The following is a 13,321-nucleotide window of genomic DNA, read 5'->3' on the forward strand; positions in this document are numbered from 1 at the left end:
GTGCCCCAGAATCGAAGCACTCATGAGATACATAGAAAAAGCATTTAAAGCTGCCTCTATCACTGAATCGCTGAATCTTTCCTAATGTCTCCAAATCAATTCCAAGGGCTCTGATTTGATTCAGAAAGATTAAAATGTCCTCTCATTCAATTCAGATTCAGAGATTCGGCCACCAAATTGGGCCGAATCTCCACTGAATGGAATCAGGAACCAAAGCTTTGCATAGCCCTACTAAATACCCCTTGTTCTTTCAACTTTTCCTCATAAGTCTTGTCTTCTTGGGCCCCAAATCATATCTGTTGCCCTGCCACTTTACCTATTAGCTTGACTTTTTATCTGGGTGTCGGCTTCCTTCATAGGGTCAGCATAAGGGAAATACAAAGTCTCAAACACCCATTAAATCTTCACGTATGCAATAATTTAGTTAAATTTCCTCCAACAAGAGAACTCGAGTGAACATGGAAAAGGGAGTAGACCTCCTCAAACCTTTTTCTAAACATTTACTGATATAGCCCATGATTCACAGTAGGTCACTGGTTGTTAAATGACTGAGAAAATGTAGTCTCCAAAATGTTCCAGAAAACCTTGCTGGTGGCCGTCTCAGTTGAATGAGATTTAGCTCACAGTAAGCTACAGCATTTGTCAATTTTGCTGGAAGACTCTGCATTTCCCAACCAGCTTTCTTAGGGCTCCTAAGACATCCCTGTTTCTCAGGCTGTAGATGAGAGGATTCAGCACTGGGGGAACAATGGTGTAAAACAGAGACAAAATCTTGTCTTTTTCTGGGGAGTGGTAGGAGCTGGGTCTCATGTACATGAAGATGGCTGTCCCATAGAACATGCCCACCACAGTCAGATGAGAGGAGCAGGTGGCCAGGGCTTTCTGCTGTCTGGTTGAATTCATCCTTAGGACTGCAGCAAGGATGCGAGCATAAGAGGCTAGGATGGTGGAAGAAGGGATAAGGATTATAAGGATGCTACACACAAACAGCAGGGTCTCATATTGGGACGTGTCAGAGCAGGACAATTTGAGCAGGGCTGGGACCTCACAGAAAAAGTGGTTAATTTTTTTAGAGCCGCAGTAGGGCAAGTGCATGGTAGAAGCTGTAAGAATCAAAGGAGGAGAGGGTATTGCAAGGGGTTGCAGATCGCTACGTACCTGTCATAAGCCATGACTGCCAGGAGGAGGCACTCTGCTCCACCCATTGTCAAGGAGAGGAAAATCTGAGCCCCACAGCCAGCTGGAGAAATGGGGTTGCCTGGGGTCAGGAAGTCTGCTGCCATTTTGGGAACAACAATCAGAGTCTGACAGATGTCCATGAAGGCCAACTGACTTAGGAAAAAGTACATGGGGGTGTGAAGGGAGGAATCCACTTTGATTAGAAGGATGAGGAGAGCATTCCCAGACACAGCAGCGATGAAGGCTAATAAGATCATGGCCATGGAGAACATGTGTACATTGCTCCGGCTCAGGAATCCCAACAGAATAAAGTCTGCTGAAGATGTTTCATTCCCACTCTTCATTTCCTCTTCATGCGGCTTTGCCTGAAACCCTGGACAAAAACCATATCCTTGGGGAATGTGCGTACACTCAGTAATAGGAACTGAGATAACTGGCAAGTTTTCTTCTCCTGTGAAAGAAATGACAGACATTATAGTTCATAAGAGAATAACTTCACTTCCCTGGGAAAGTGTTTACTTAGGGCTATAGGTTTTCCATAATTAGCCCAGGATTGGTACGTCCAGCTACAGGCCCCAGCTCCACATGGTTGCAGTGGTGTAACCTGTGGTATGTCTATGCTGAGGACACAGAACTGACTACAGCAGGGATCGGCAACCTCTGCCTGTGGAGCCTTTGAATCTGGCCCGGGGATTTGGTGCTTTGGTGGCGGGAAGGCACTTTCTTCAGGTGCTCTCCCCAAGCTGCTGTGAGGCAGAACGCTGGCTCTGGGCGTTCCACTTGCACCACGAGGGGAGACATGCAGTGGTGGCTTAGGATTTCCTGGGGCCCTGGGCAAAGGGAGACTTGGAGGTCCCCCACACCACGTTAGAAACAGGAATGTATCAAAAAGCATTAATAAATAGACCTGTTAAATGTTTTCATGATGCATTAATAAATAAAGCACAACAGGCAATGTCAAAATGAACTACTCAGTTTTGCCGCACACAAAACTGAATAAAACAACTGCCGTAGGAAAATGACTCAGATGCATGGGATTGCCATAAATGTATAATAACATGAAAGGAAAGATGTTCTAGTTTAGTGGTCATATAGATTCTTGTCTGACTGTTTTTTTAAATACACATTTTACATCGTACCTGCACTACAGTAACTATTCCAAGAAAAATACGGGCCATACCGATAGCCTTGAGTATGAGTCTAAGAATGCTGTTAGTGATTCTTGCAATTAAAATAAAGCAATACATCTACACAAAACATCCCAATGTTTTTATCTTTTCCAAAAAAATAAACATATGCTAAGTGTCATATAATGTAAAGCTCTATCTTTTCTCTACCCATTACACCCTTGTGCTACCATTGCATAATTATGTAACCAACATGTATAGATATTTTGATATATACTTACATATATGCACACACAATCTCTCTCTCTCTACACCACCATCTACACAAAACATCCCAATGTTTTTATCTTTTCCAAAAAAATAAACATATGCTAAGTGTCATATAATGTAAAGCTCTATCTTTTCTCTACCCATTACACCCTTGTGCTACCATTGCATAATTATGTAACCAACATGTATAGATATTTTGATATATACTTACATATATGCACACACAATCTCTCTCTCTCTACACCACTATCTCTCTCTATATATAGATATCTATATAGATGTATACATATACACACACATATGCACAGTCTTTCTCTCTATATCCAATGTATCTAGACAGACAGACAGAGATCTAATCAGCCCCTGGAAGGGCTCACCCTTCCCCATACTACTTGCCATCACTTGGGAAAAATGCACACTCCCTCTCTATCAGCAGCCTTCTTTGGGGTCAAGAACTGTAGGAAGCATCCTGGGGCCAGTAGGATTCCCCTTCTCTGCACCCCAAAGCAGCAGGCCTAAAGTACCACATGCTGCTTGCAAGGGGATCTGGTGCAGTTTGGGGGCAGTGAGCAGCACAGCAACCCATTCTGAGTCGCTTGCCTGCCCTGCGACCCAACCCTTGGGAGGAAAGGAGAGCAGGATCAGGCTCCTTTCAGGCACAGCGATGGGAGAGGAACAGACCAGATGGGCAGTGAGTGGCAAGGGTAGCATTGATCCTCACTGCCACTTCATCCTGACTGTCCCCGCGAAGTGGTGAGACAAGCTCCCAACTGCTACCCACTTCTGGCTCTCAGGTGTTTAACATGCAGTGGAGCTTCAGTGCTTTTCAGGACTTGCCCCTGCAGGCTGGGAAGCATGACAGGTCCCTGCTCCATCCCCTGCCCCTGCTCCCAGAGAGCCCCTGATTGGTAGGGGCCCCCGGGCCTGGGCCCCTTGGCCCATGAATTGATCCATTTCTGGGGACAACTCGCAGTGTTGGCAGAGTCCTAGCACCCGCCCACCTCCAACCTGGGGTAGGTTATTCCAGTTTGCAGCTGGAAAGGGTTACCTATCCTAAACTACTAGACTGTGCAGAGACATCATAGCCAGGTTTATAAGAGTTAACTGGAGTCCTGCTTGCAATCTAGCCATGGCAGTGAGCAAGTCAGTGCATGCTATTTTCCTTGCCCAGATGCAGGGCAAATAATGAGCTCCTATACACCATGCTGGTGATAGTACCCAAATAGTAGCTGCACCGCTAATACATCCTGGGGTGAGTAGGATTCCCCTTCTCTGTACCCCAAAGCACCCATTAGCAGCAGGACTAAAGCACCGCACCCTGCCTTGCTGGGGGATCTGATGCAGTTTGGGGGTGGTTTGCGGCTACAACCCCCAGCACCACACACACACACATGCATGCACGCACGCACTCTGTATCTGCCGTGAGCGGCACAGCAACCCATTCTGTGGTTGCTTACCTGCCCTGCAACGCGACCCTTGGGAGGAAAGGAGAGCAGGATCAGGCTCCTTTCAGGCACAGGGATGGGAGAGGAACAGACCAGCTGGGCAGTGAGTGGCAAGGGCAGCATTGGTCCTCACTGCCACTTCATCCCAGCTGTCCCCACGGAGTGGTGAGACAAGCTCCCAGCCACTACCTACTTCTGGCTCTCAGGTGTTTAACATGCAATGGAGCTTCAGCGGTTTGCAGGACTTTCCCCTGCAGGCTAGGATGTGTGGCGGGTCCCTGCTACATCCCCTACCTTGCTCCCAGAGAGCCCCTGATTGGTAGGGGCCCCCGGGCCTGGGCCCCTTGGCCCATGAATTGATCCATTCCTGGAAACAAGTTACAGTGTTGGCAGAGCCCTAGCACCCGCCCACCTCCAACCTGGGGTAGGTTATTCCAGTTTGCAGCTGGAAAGGGTTACCTATCCTAAACTACTAGACTGTGCAGAGACATCATAGCCAGGTTTATAAGAGTTAACAGAAGTCCTGCTTGCAATCTAGCCATGGCAGTGAACAAGTCAGTGCATGCTATTTTCCTTGCCCAGATGTGGGGCGAATAATGCACTCCTATACACCATGCTGGTGATAGTACCCAAATAGTAGCTGCACCGCTAATACGACCTTCTTACCTGTGAGTCTGACTGAAGTCAATGGGAAATAATCTCACAATAGCACCTCGTGGCGAAACATTTCACAGTCAGTGAGTGTCGCTGAGTCATTCTGGCGATTCTCCTTTCCTATCACCACAAACAATGATATTTATCATTATGGACATTATCTGCAGCACGTGTAGATAAAAAGTACCACCTAATGGGCTTGTCTACACATGACACTACATTGCCGCAGCAACTCGTTACAGCGACATAACACCTGCGGGCAAGAAAGTGACACAGCAGCTGTGTAGATAAAAAGTACCACCTAATGGGCTTGTCTACACATGACACTACATTGCCGCAGCAACTCGTTACAGCGACATAACACCTGCGGGCAAGAAAGTGACACAGCAGCTATGTTGCCATAGCAACATGTCCCCTCTTTTAGCACGTTACAATGATGACATCGCATGTGAACCATGCACCATGTGAACGACACAGTATGGGTTGTTACTACACTGTCATTTAGTACTTCCAAGAGGAAATACAAAATGATGGTGCAGTAACAACAGCATGTTAGGGACACTAATAAATGCACCCAGATAGATAAGCTGGAGACTGTTCAGAAAAGATAAAGAAAAAGAAAGAAAGAAAAGAATAGAACATAACAAAAGCTGCTTAAAATGTTATATTTATATATATATGTTTTTTTTTTTTCAGGAAAGAAGTGAAACAAAGTTATTTTATTCTCAGGTTGCTAGAGCTCTCTGGCCTATCATTTCAATTCTATGAAACCATTAATAAAATAAAATTAAGAAGAAATCTCAGTTCTATAATGCTTTTGATAAAAATGGTCAATCAGTATTTCAATTAATGTGAATGGGGGGGGGGTTCCCTGAAAAAAGGGATATTTCACTTTTTTAAGGGACATATTCCCCCAAATTAAAATATTAACTTTGAGCATTTCTAGTAACTGGCTGAATGACATACAGTATAAAATACTCTGTGAGGGACCTGCCTGACTAGGAGTGGTACAGGTACAACACCTGAAGAATAGCCTCCATATCACTAGGAACAAAAGCTCTCTGAACCTGAAAGAAGTTGCCTCTTCCCACTAGGTAAAAGCCCACAATCTCACTGGCTTCTCTGTTTCTGTACGGAGGGTGATAGCTCTGCTGGATTAACTGGTGAGATAATACCTATGGTCATAGATGGCGGAAGGGGGGCTAATGGGGCTCAGCCCCCCCAAACACAGGCAGCAGGTAGGGTCTTAGGGCTGCCCGGCTGCAGACTGCTGCAGCGGATGGGCAGGAGGCGCACACACTCTCACATACCCTGCTCAGCCAGGATCACAGCTGGCTGAAGGAGACTGAAAGAAACTTACCTGAAGTCTCCTTTTTGCCTGGGTTATGGGAGGAAGATCAAGACCCCAGCAAACCAAGAGGGAGTAGGGTAGGGGCAGGGGTGAATCATTTTCCCCTGCCCCACTCCCTGCTGCACTGTGGTGATTATCTCACACCGCAGCCCGACTGGACCTCCATTCATGGGGAATGGGGCCCCAGCCGGGCTGGATCATGGGGCAATCAGAGCCCGTCAGCTCATCTAAGGGTGTGGCACCAGGGAGCCAAGGCGGGGGCATGTGGTCCCCCAATCTGTGCACCGAACAAGGGTAAGCTGCAGCTGCGGGCTGGGCTCAGCCTGCTCCCTGCCTGCGCGCCTCACTGCAGGCTTTGAAAGAAGTGTGATGCGGCACCTTGTGTCTCACTGCCCAGCTGCCTCAGTGGCAGGGCCCACATGGAGCCGCACTGCTTTCAAAGGTGGCAGCGAGGCATGCAGGCAGGGAGCAGACAGAGCCCTATGCCAAGATGGGGGGCCAGGTGGCTCCCCCTTGGCTCCCTGGCAAGGCTGGCCCTGTTCTGCCCCTGGCTCTGGGCTCCGCTATATGGTGTGAGGCCAGTGTGGGGAGGCAGCCAGGTCCGGTGCAGTGCTGGGGGGTGGTGAATTCATGGGGGCCACTGGTGCTGGGCAGCACCCCTGGGCACAAGGGAAGAGGCTGCCACAGCCCCAGGCCCAGGCCAGGCTCTGCTCTCCCTCCCCATGGCCCTTTCCCTTCCCCCTGCCTATTCCACCAAGCTTTCCTTTTGGGGGGGCACGCCCACTCATGCACACATGCTTTATCCCCCCACAAAACAAAAATTCTCCCTCTCCCTATGTCCATGGTGTTTAACTGTGAGGAGGATACAGTGACCTGGCTGTGCTCTTCCTCTGACCTCACCAGCCCATGTACTCCATCACAGGTCATCTCGAGTTATACATGACAAGACAGCATTCAGCCAGCCAGCCTTGTCATTTTAAATTGGTCAAATCTGTTTTTTTTTCCAGAGACCTAGCTTTCTACTGGGTGCATCTACACATGCATTAACTCTGGCCTTGATTTATTCTGGTGTAAACTAATTGGGAGTCAGTGTTTTCAGGCAGGTATCTACAAATGCATGGATTAGAGAGAAGATTTGCTGCTCTTTGCAGCAAGATTCCTGCAGCCCTGCCATGGCCCCTGCCACCACCGCAGGGAGCTCCAGACTCCCCCCAGGTGCTAGCACAGGGGCTGGCAGGCAGCAAGGGGGAAGTGACAACTGCCTCGCGGCTCCTTGGGTCTGCCTGCTGCTGGAGTGGGGACAATGTCCCCCTGCCCCAGTAGCACAGAGCTCCTGCCCTGGCTCCCTGATCAGGGGCAGGGGACTTGGAAAGAGCTGCAGGGGAGGGACAGGTCCCAGCTCCCTGCCCCAAATCCGCCAGTGGGGCAGTTATGTCACTAGTAGCTTATCCACCAGCAGATCAGAATAGAGGGCTGGCACCTACCTCACCCCTGCAAATCTTTCCAAGCCCCGTGCCTCAATCACCTGATTGTGCATGGGGCTTGAACCTGTCCTTGACCAGGACATTTCCCAGCCCCCACACTTCATGCCAGGCAGAGGCTGGGCAGCTTGTTCTCCACTCACCTCTGCGAGCCTGAAGCTGGCGGGTGGTGGGGAGGAAAAGGCTTGGGGGCTTGTTGCCCATTCAGGTCCATCAGCACAGAGTGGGGGGTGGGACAGACTGAGGGGCTTTCCCCACCCAGCTCTGTGAGTGCAGAACTGAGCTGGGAACAAGCGAGCATGTTCCCTGCCCAACTCCATGCTCCACGTTTCTCTATCCCCGCCAGCGAGGAGCTCCCAGCACTGGCTCCACGACCACAGGCCTAGTGCTGGAAGATGCTTATCTCCCAGCCCGAGCCCCACAACCACAGAGCTCAGGCCGGGACATAAGGATCTCCCAGCACTGGCTTCACCATCACGGAGCTGGGAATGGGATTTAAGGGTCTCCCAGCCCTCACTCCCCAGTCACAATGGCAGAGTGGGGGCCAGGACATAAGGATCTCCTAGTCCGCAGGCCCCAATCACGATCTTAGAGCAGAGGGCTTGGAGCTCCCTGCTGCTGGGCAGGGGGACATAGTCCTGTGGTGGAGCCCGTCCTACCAGCCGGCCGCTCCCGTGAGCAGGAAGCTTCCTTCTGGTGGATGGCTGACCTGGACTAGATTTTGTTCCCAATCAGATGTTTACATGAGCACTACGGCACTATTACTAATCTCAAGTAAATTCACTACGCCATTTCAGGTAGCAAATTTACTCAGGATTAGAGAGCTTTACTGTGAAGTAAGCATGTGCATGTGTAGATGGACTTGCTTACTTCACAGTAAATAAAATTAGCACTAATGCTAATGCAATGTTAAGCTTCTCGTGTAGATGGACCCACTGCCAACTAAAATATGTCTATGCCCTGGGAAATGGATAAAGAATACCTTATTACCATATTAGATGGATTAATTATATATCATTGATGAATAGGCATGATTTTTTAACATCTGATAACCTGATTTGTGCTCATTTTATTTAGTAAGGTTTTTAAGCCCAGCTAAAAGCTAGTGATAAAGATCCCAGGTCTGCCTCAGAAACTTTTCAGGCAGCAATCCAGATCCTTGCTGTATTTCCCCTCTGCAGGTGAATTAATATCAGTGCTTCAAGAAACCTAGTTTCTGAAACCTCAGTAAGAAGTTATTTTGCCAGACAGGCTGCCCACCCATTGGAGAGTTATAAGAATTGGTAACTTAAAGATTTCTTTCTTTTTGTTCTAACAATTCTGTGACTCTTTTCATTTAATGTTTTGTTTTGTCTTTTTGAATCAGCAGCTTGCTATGCTTTATCTGTCCTGTCTTAGGAATTTCCTGCAGTTTGTATTCTAATATTAGACATGCTATTAAGATTTCTTTGACTTGGTGTTTTGGAGTGTGTGGTTTTCCTGGACCCAGCTTCTCAAACCATCCCTGGCTCCCAGAAACTCCCTGGGGCTCTGCAGTCCTCTGCCACTCTGTTTTCCTTCTGGCAGAGTAAACCAGAAACCCTAAATCTCTATAGCTACTAAACTTTGTACATACCATGTAGGCACGGAAAGATAACTAGGATTTAGCCCCTTACATGCAAAGCTAGGGACAAGGGGAAGTCTTGAAAGAGTGGATTGTTTGTGTTATGTGTTTCATACACCGGTACCACACAGTAATTTGGGGTCTATGTCCTCTCAAAGAGGAAACTCTTTCAGAGAACACAGGCCCGAAGTCACTGTGTGATACAGAGTTGGGAAGCACATAACACAAATGATCCTCCTTAGGGGGTGGGGGTTCAAAGTCACAAATCTCTTTTTATCTAACACTTTTAATAGCCCTTAAAGTGGCCTGGGTGAAATCCTGGACCTGCTAATGTGAATAGGGATATTGGAAATAACTGCTAGAGAGTAATGCTTTAACCCCTTCTTTACAAACATTTCCTCCTCTTCGGGTTCCTTTGAATACGTAGTTACCATGACAGAAATAATCTGTTTTCATTAATAATTTCCACCTTTTAATTCTTAATTGTATCATCTCCTTTATCACATCAAAAAAGCCCTTTCATGCACATTTGTAGGTAAAATAAAATAATATAAAATAAAATAAAACATTTTATTAATAATACTTCTAGTAGAAGTAATAATAGTTAGAAATAAAATTTATGTGACTTTTTTGAATTGTAATACCTGAGATACATTTTGAGAAATATTTATATGACACTTCTTCTGTCAGTATCATATGCAGGCCTTTAGGAAGAAACATGGTGCTGTTTCTAATAAAGATAAATCTGGTTTTAACAATCTGTGCCTGCGTAAAGTAGGACTAAAACAGGAATCACTTACCTTGATCTGCTTTATCTCTTTCTGTGACCACTTCAGTAAGAAGTTTCATCTCTTCCAAAAAACTCTGTCCTTTATTTAAAAAGAAGTTCCCACACCCCCAAAATTTTACAAACCTACTCTCATGTATTCTATTCTAATCCCAAAATACCTTTTTTTCCCATCCCATATGAGGTTTATAAAAAATAAAGAGTTATTGACTAAAAAACAAGCACATGAGCTATCCACATAAATCTCTTTGAAAAACGCCTTTAAAATTAAAGAAGTGACTGTTCTAGGCATGGCATTGCTTTAGTAAGGGGCAGCAGTCATTTTCTAAGGAAGTAAATTACTTTAAAATCTCTCAGGCATGAGCTCCATTTCAATTTCAAGATTAAAATAATATAAGAACAATTCTTGCCCACAGGTTGAAAAAATATTTTAAAGTGTTGAAAACATGCAACATGGGCAATCTATAAAAACAATTTGAAATCAGTCTTAAAAAATATATATTCTACATTGAATAAAGGTACACTTTTTCATCACGCATCTGCAGCTAATTGAGTAAATTCGGTAATGGAGAGAGGGGAGCAGGCAGGTCATAAAAAACACAGTCTTTACAAAAGCCAAGTCAAGTTTGTGACCATTACGTTACTCATCAGCAATAGCTTTGAAATCTAAGGGGAGGAAAATACACAAATGTTCCCACACTTCGGGGACTCTTATCAAGTCTTTAATTAAGTTGCACTTTCAGCTCCAGCGGGTGCTCTGCCAGACTTTCCTCCATTTAGCTGTTTGAAAACTCTGTAAACTTCTGCTCAAGGAAATTTCTTGGCAACCTCTGTGTTGAGGTGGGAGATAGCAAAGCATCTCAGGAAGGACAAATCACAATACATTTCAGTCTTTTTAAAAATAAAGTCTAAGGGTAGGATTTTTTTTAAAAGTGGGAAATGTCATATTTGCCTGTTTTCAGTCTAATACAGCATACCTCATCTCTCACTGCTGGAGTTTCTAGTAGAATGAGGTGTCTGGGTTCTGACTCACTCTACATGATGCTTCTCCATCACGATTTGTAGGATGCAAATAATAGTAGAAGAATAGGCCCAGAGGCCTCAGATTTGAATAGATTCGACTCAGATGAGTGGAATCTATCCCTTGATTGCAGACCACAGAATCAGATGCTTTATCTGACACTGCCTGTACATTAGTCTAATATGTAAGAGAAGGCATCTGTTGCTGTCCATAGCGTTTTGAAAAATCTCTGCCAGTCAACACAGAGTCTAGGCTGGTAGTTTTAATGCAGCCTCACCTATACCAAATGCAGAACTATGCTGGGGGTTGGGAGGGAAGTAACCTTCCGCCCGTAACTGGCATACCTGTGTCAATGAAAGTTTAGAGAGAGAAGGCCTGAGAAAAGGCCTGAAAGTGTGACAAGCCTATCCACACTGCTTATCCATGCAGCTGGTCCAAGAAATTTTATCACCCACAAATTACTTGGCCACTCACATATTTTTTGTACCGTCCCAACTACACGGTCACTCCAGCCATATTAAAATGCCCTCTATTGTGAGCTGGATTATATTTTATTGATAACTGCTCCCAAGAAGAGAGAGCATTGCATTCAGCATCATTATAACCTGTCTGTAGTACCTGGCTCCTCAGGTAAGCTGTCCAGGGGAAAATGATTGTCATAAAGACCTAGAAGTGAAGTAATGAAGGGACAAAAAGATTTCTGGAGAGACTTTTGGGAGCCTAGGTAGATCAACTCAGCTCTGAGCCAAGGCCAGTTGGATACCTAGGATGAGACCACCAGATTTCACTAACAAGAACACAAGCAGTCATCCCACACGATTAAGTCCTTCACTAGCGGCCAGAGACAGTAGCTAAGATAGAGGCCAGGGCAGGGTCCCAAATCAGGAACCAAGAGACAGATTTGGGTCAAGAATAGTCCAGATGACCTGAGAACAATAAACAGGAGAAAGCTAACAGTATAAAACCTGACATTTTTGATTGATTGATTGATTGATTGATTGATATCCACCCTTCAAGAAGAAGCTCAGCGAGGACATAGTCTATTCATTCTTGGTTGTCTCTGTGACCAGTTTATGGATTTGTCTGTATGTCATTCTTGACACTTATGCACAGGAAGGAATCTATTCTTGCATCTGCAGAAAATGATGCATACACAGAGACCAGGCACGGGCACTGGCAGCTGGCTGAGAGGGTGGAAGAGACATACTTCTTGTCTTCTACATCAGTAACCAAGTAACTAGGTCACACGCTGGCAGAAGTGAAGGACAGGGGTTGAAGAACCTGTTCACCCCAAGGGTATTTGGATGTGAACCTTTCTAACTTTTAGCATAGCACGCTAACCACTACAATCTCTGGGAAGTCACTACCCAGGGCTCTCTCTGTGCTAGGAGAGCAGCTGCCTCTTACTGTCTGCTTTGCTCCCATCCTCTTGGTTGCACACATCTTCCACACACCTCCTTCTCCTGGTTGCCCAGGGGTGGAGATTCAAAATGAGCTCCAAAGACAGATCTGTGGTTTGGTGGTTAATGTGCATTGCTAGGAAGCCCAAGTGTTTCAGGCTCAAATCATTTGTGGGAAATGAAGGTTTTCAGCTTCTCATTTGAGCGTACCCCGATTCCTCAGGGGCAAAGATGAGAGTCTCTCTCCATCTGCCTTCCTACGTCCTGCTAAGTTTGGGCAATTATTGAGGGTGTTTTAAGGCTTCATGCCCACTGCACATCCACAGTGCTGCAGGTAGTTGCCCTGGCTCCTACTGCTCACTCTGTGGGGAGGGTTATGGATTGAGGAATGGAAATGTACCTGCGTGTCAGTGACAAAAACAACATGTAGAAAACCAAAACCCAGCACTGTTGACAACCAGGGTGTCATACAAGAAAGTCGGAACAAGGAATAAGAACAGGGACCAAGTTGAAGTAAGATGTGCTTTTAAAAGTTGTTGGGAGGGTCTGCATCAAAGCACTTAGACTCATAGGATCATAGGAAAGTAAGACTGGAAGGAACCTCACAAGGTCACATCTAGTCCAGCCCCCTGCTCAAAGCAGGATCACCCCTAATTAAGCCTCCCCAGTTAAGTGTCTATTCTACCTCCTCTTGAACGCTTCCAAGCCTGGAGACTCCTCAGCTTTGCTAGGTAGCCTGTGCCAATGCCTGACCAGTCCCAAAGTCAGCTAGTTCCCCCTATTCTCCAGCCCAAATTTGCCCTGCTGCACCTTGAGGCCATTGTTCCTAGTCCTGTCCCCACTAAGCTCAGACAAAAGCCTATTTCTATCATTTCTATACTCACCCTTCAGCTATTTGGAGACCTCCTGGCAGTCTTTTCTTCTCCAGGCTACATATCCCCAGTACTTTCAACCTTTCCTCATAAATCTTGACTCCCAGGTCCCGGATCATTTTTGGTGGCCT

General features: G+C 46.2%; 1 protein-coding gene across 1 annotated transcript; it reads right to left on the bottom strand.

The window, feature by feature from the left end:
• Positions 1 to 597: 597 nt before the first annotated feature.
• Positions 598 to 1,226, bottom strand: LOC102385578 (olfactory receptor 56-like). Its single transcript, XM_025195760.1, has 2 exons — positions 1,159 to 1,226; positions 598 to 938 (listed from the first exon to the last, which is right to left on the bottom strand). The coding sequence occupies exons 1-2, from the start codon at positions 1,163 to 1,165 to the stop codon at positions 643 to 645; spliced, it is 303 nt and encodes a 100-aa protein (XP_025051545.1). The 5' UTR covers positions 1,166 to 1,226; the 3' UTR covers positions 598 to 642.
• Between the last annotated feature and the right edge of the window lie 12,095 nt (positions 1,227 to 13,321).

Source organism: Alligator sinensis, unplaced genomic scaffold (assembly GCF_000455745.1).
Source record: "Alligator sinensis unplaced genomic scaffold, ASM45574v1 scaffold1448_1, whole genome shotgun sequence".
Classification (NCBI taxonomy): Eukaryota; Metazoa; Chordata; order Crocodylia; family Alligatoridae; genus Alligator; species Alligator sinensis.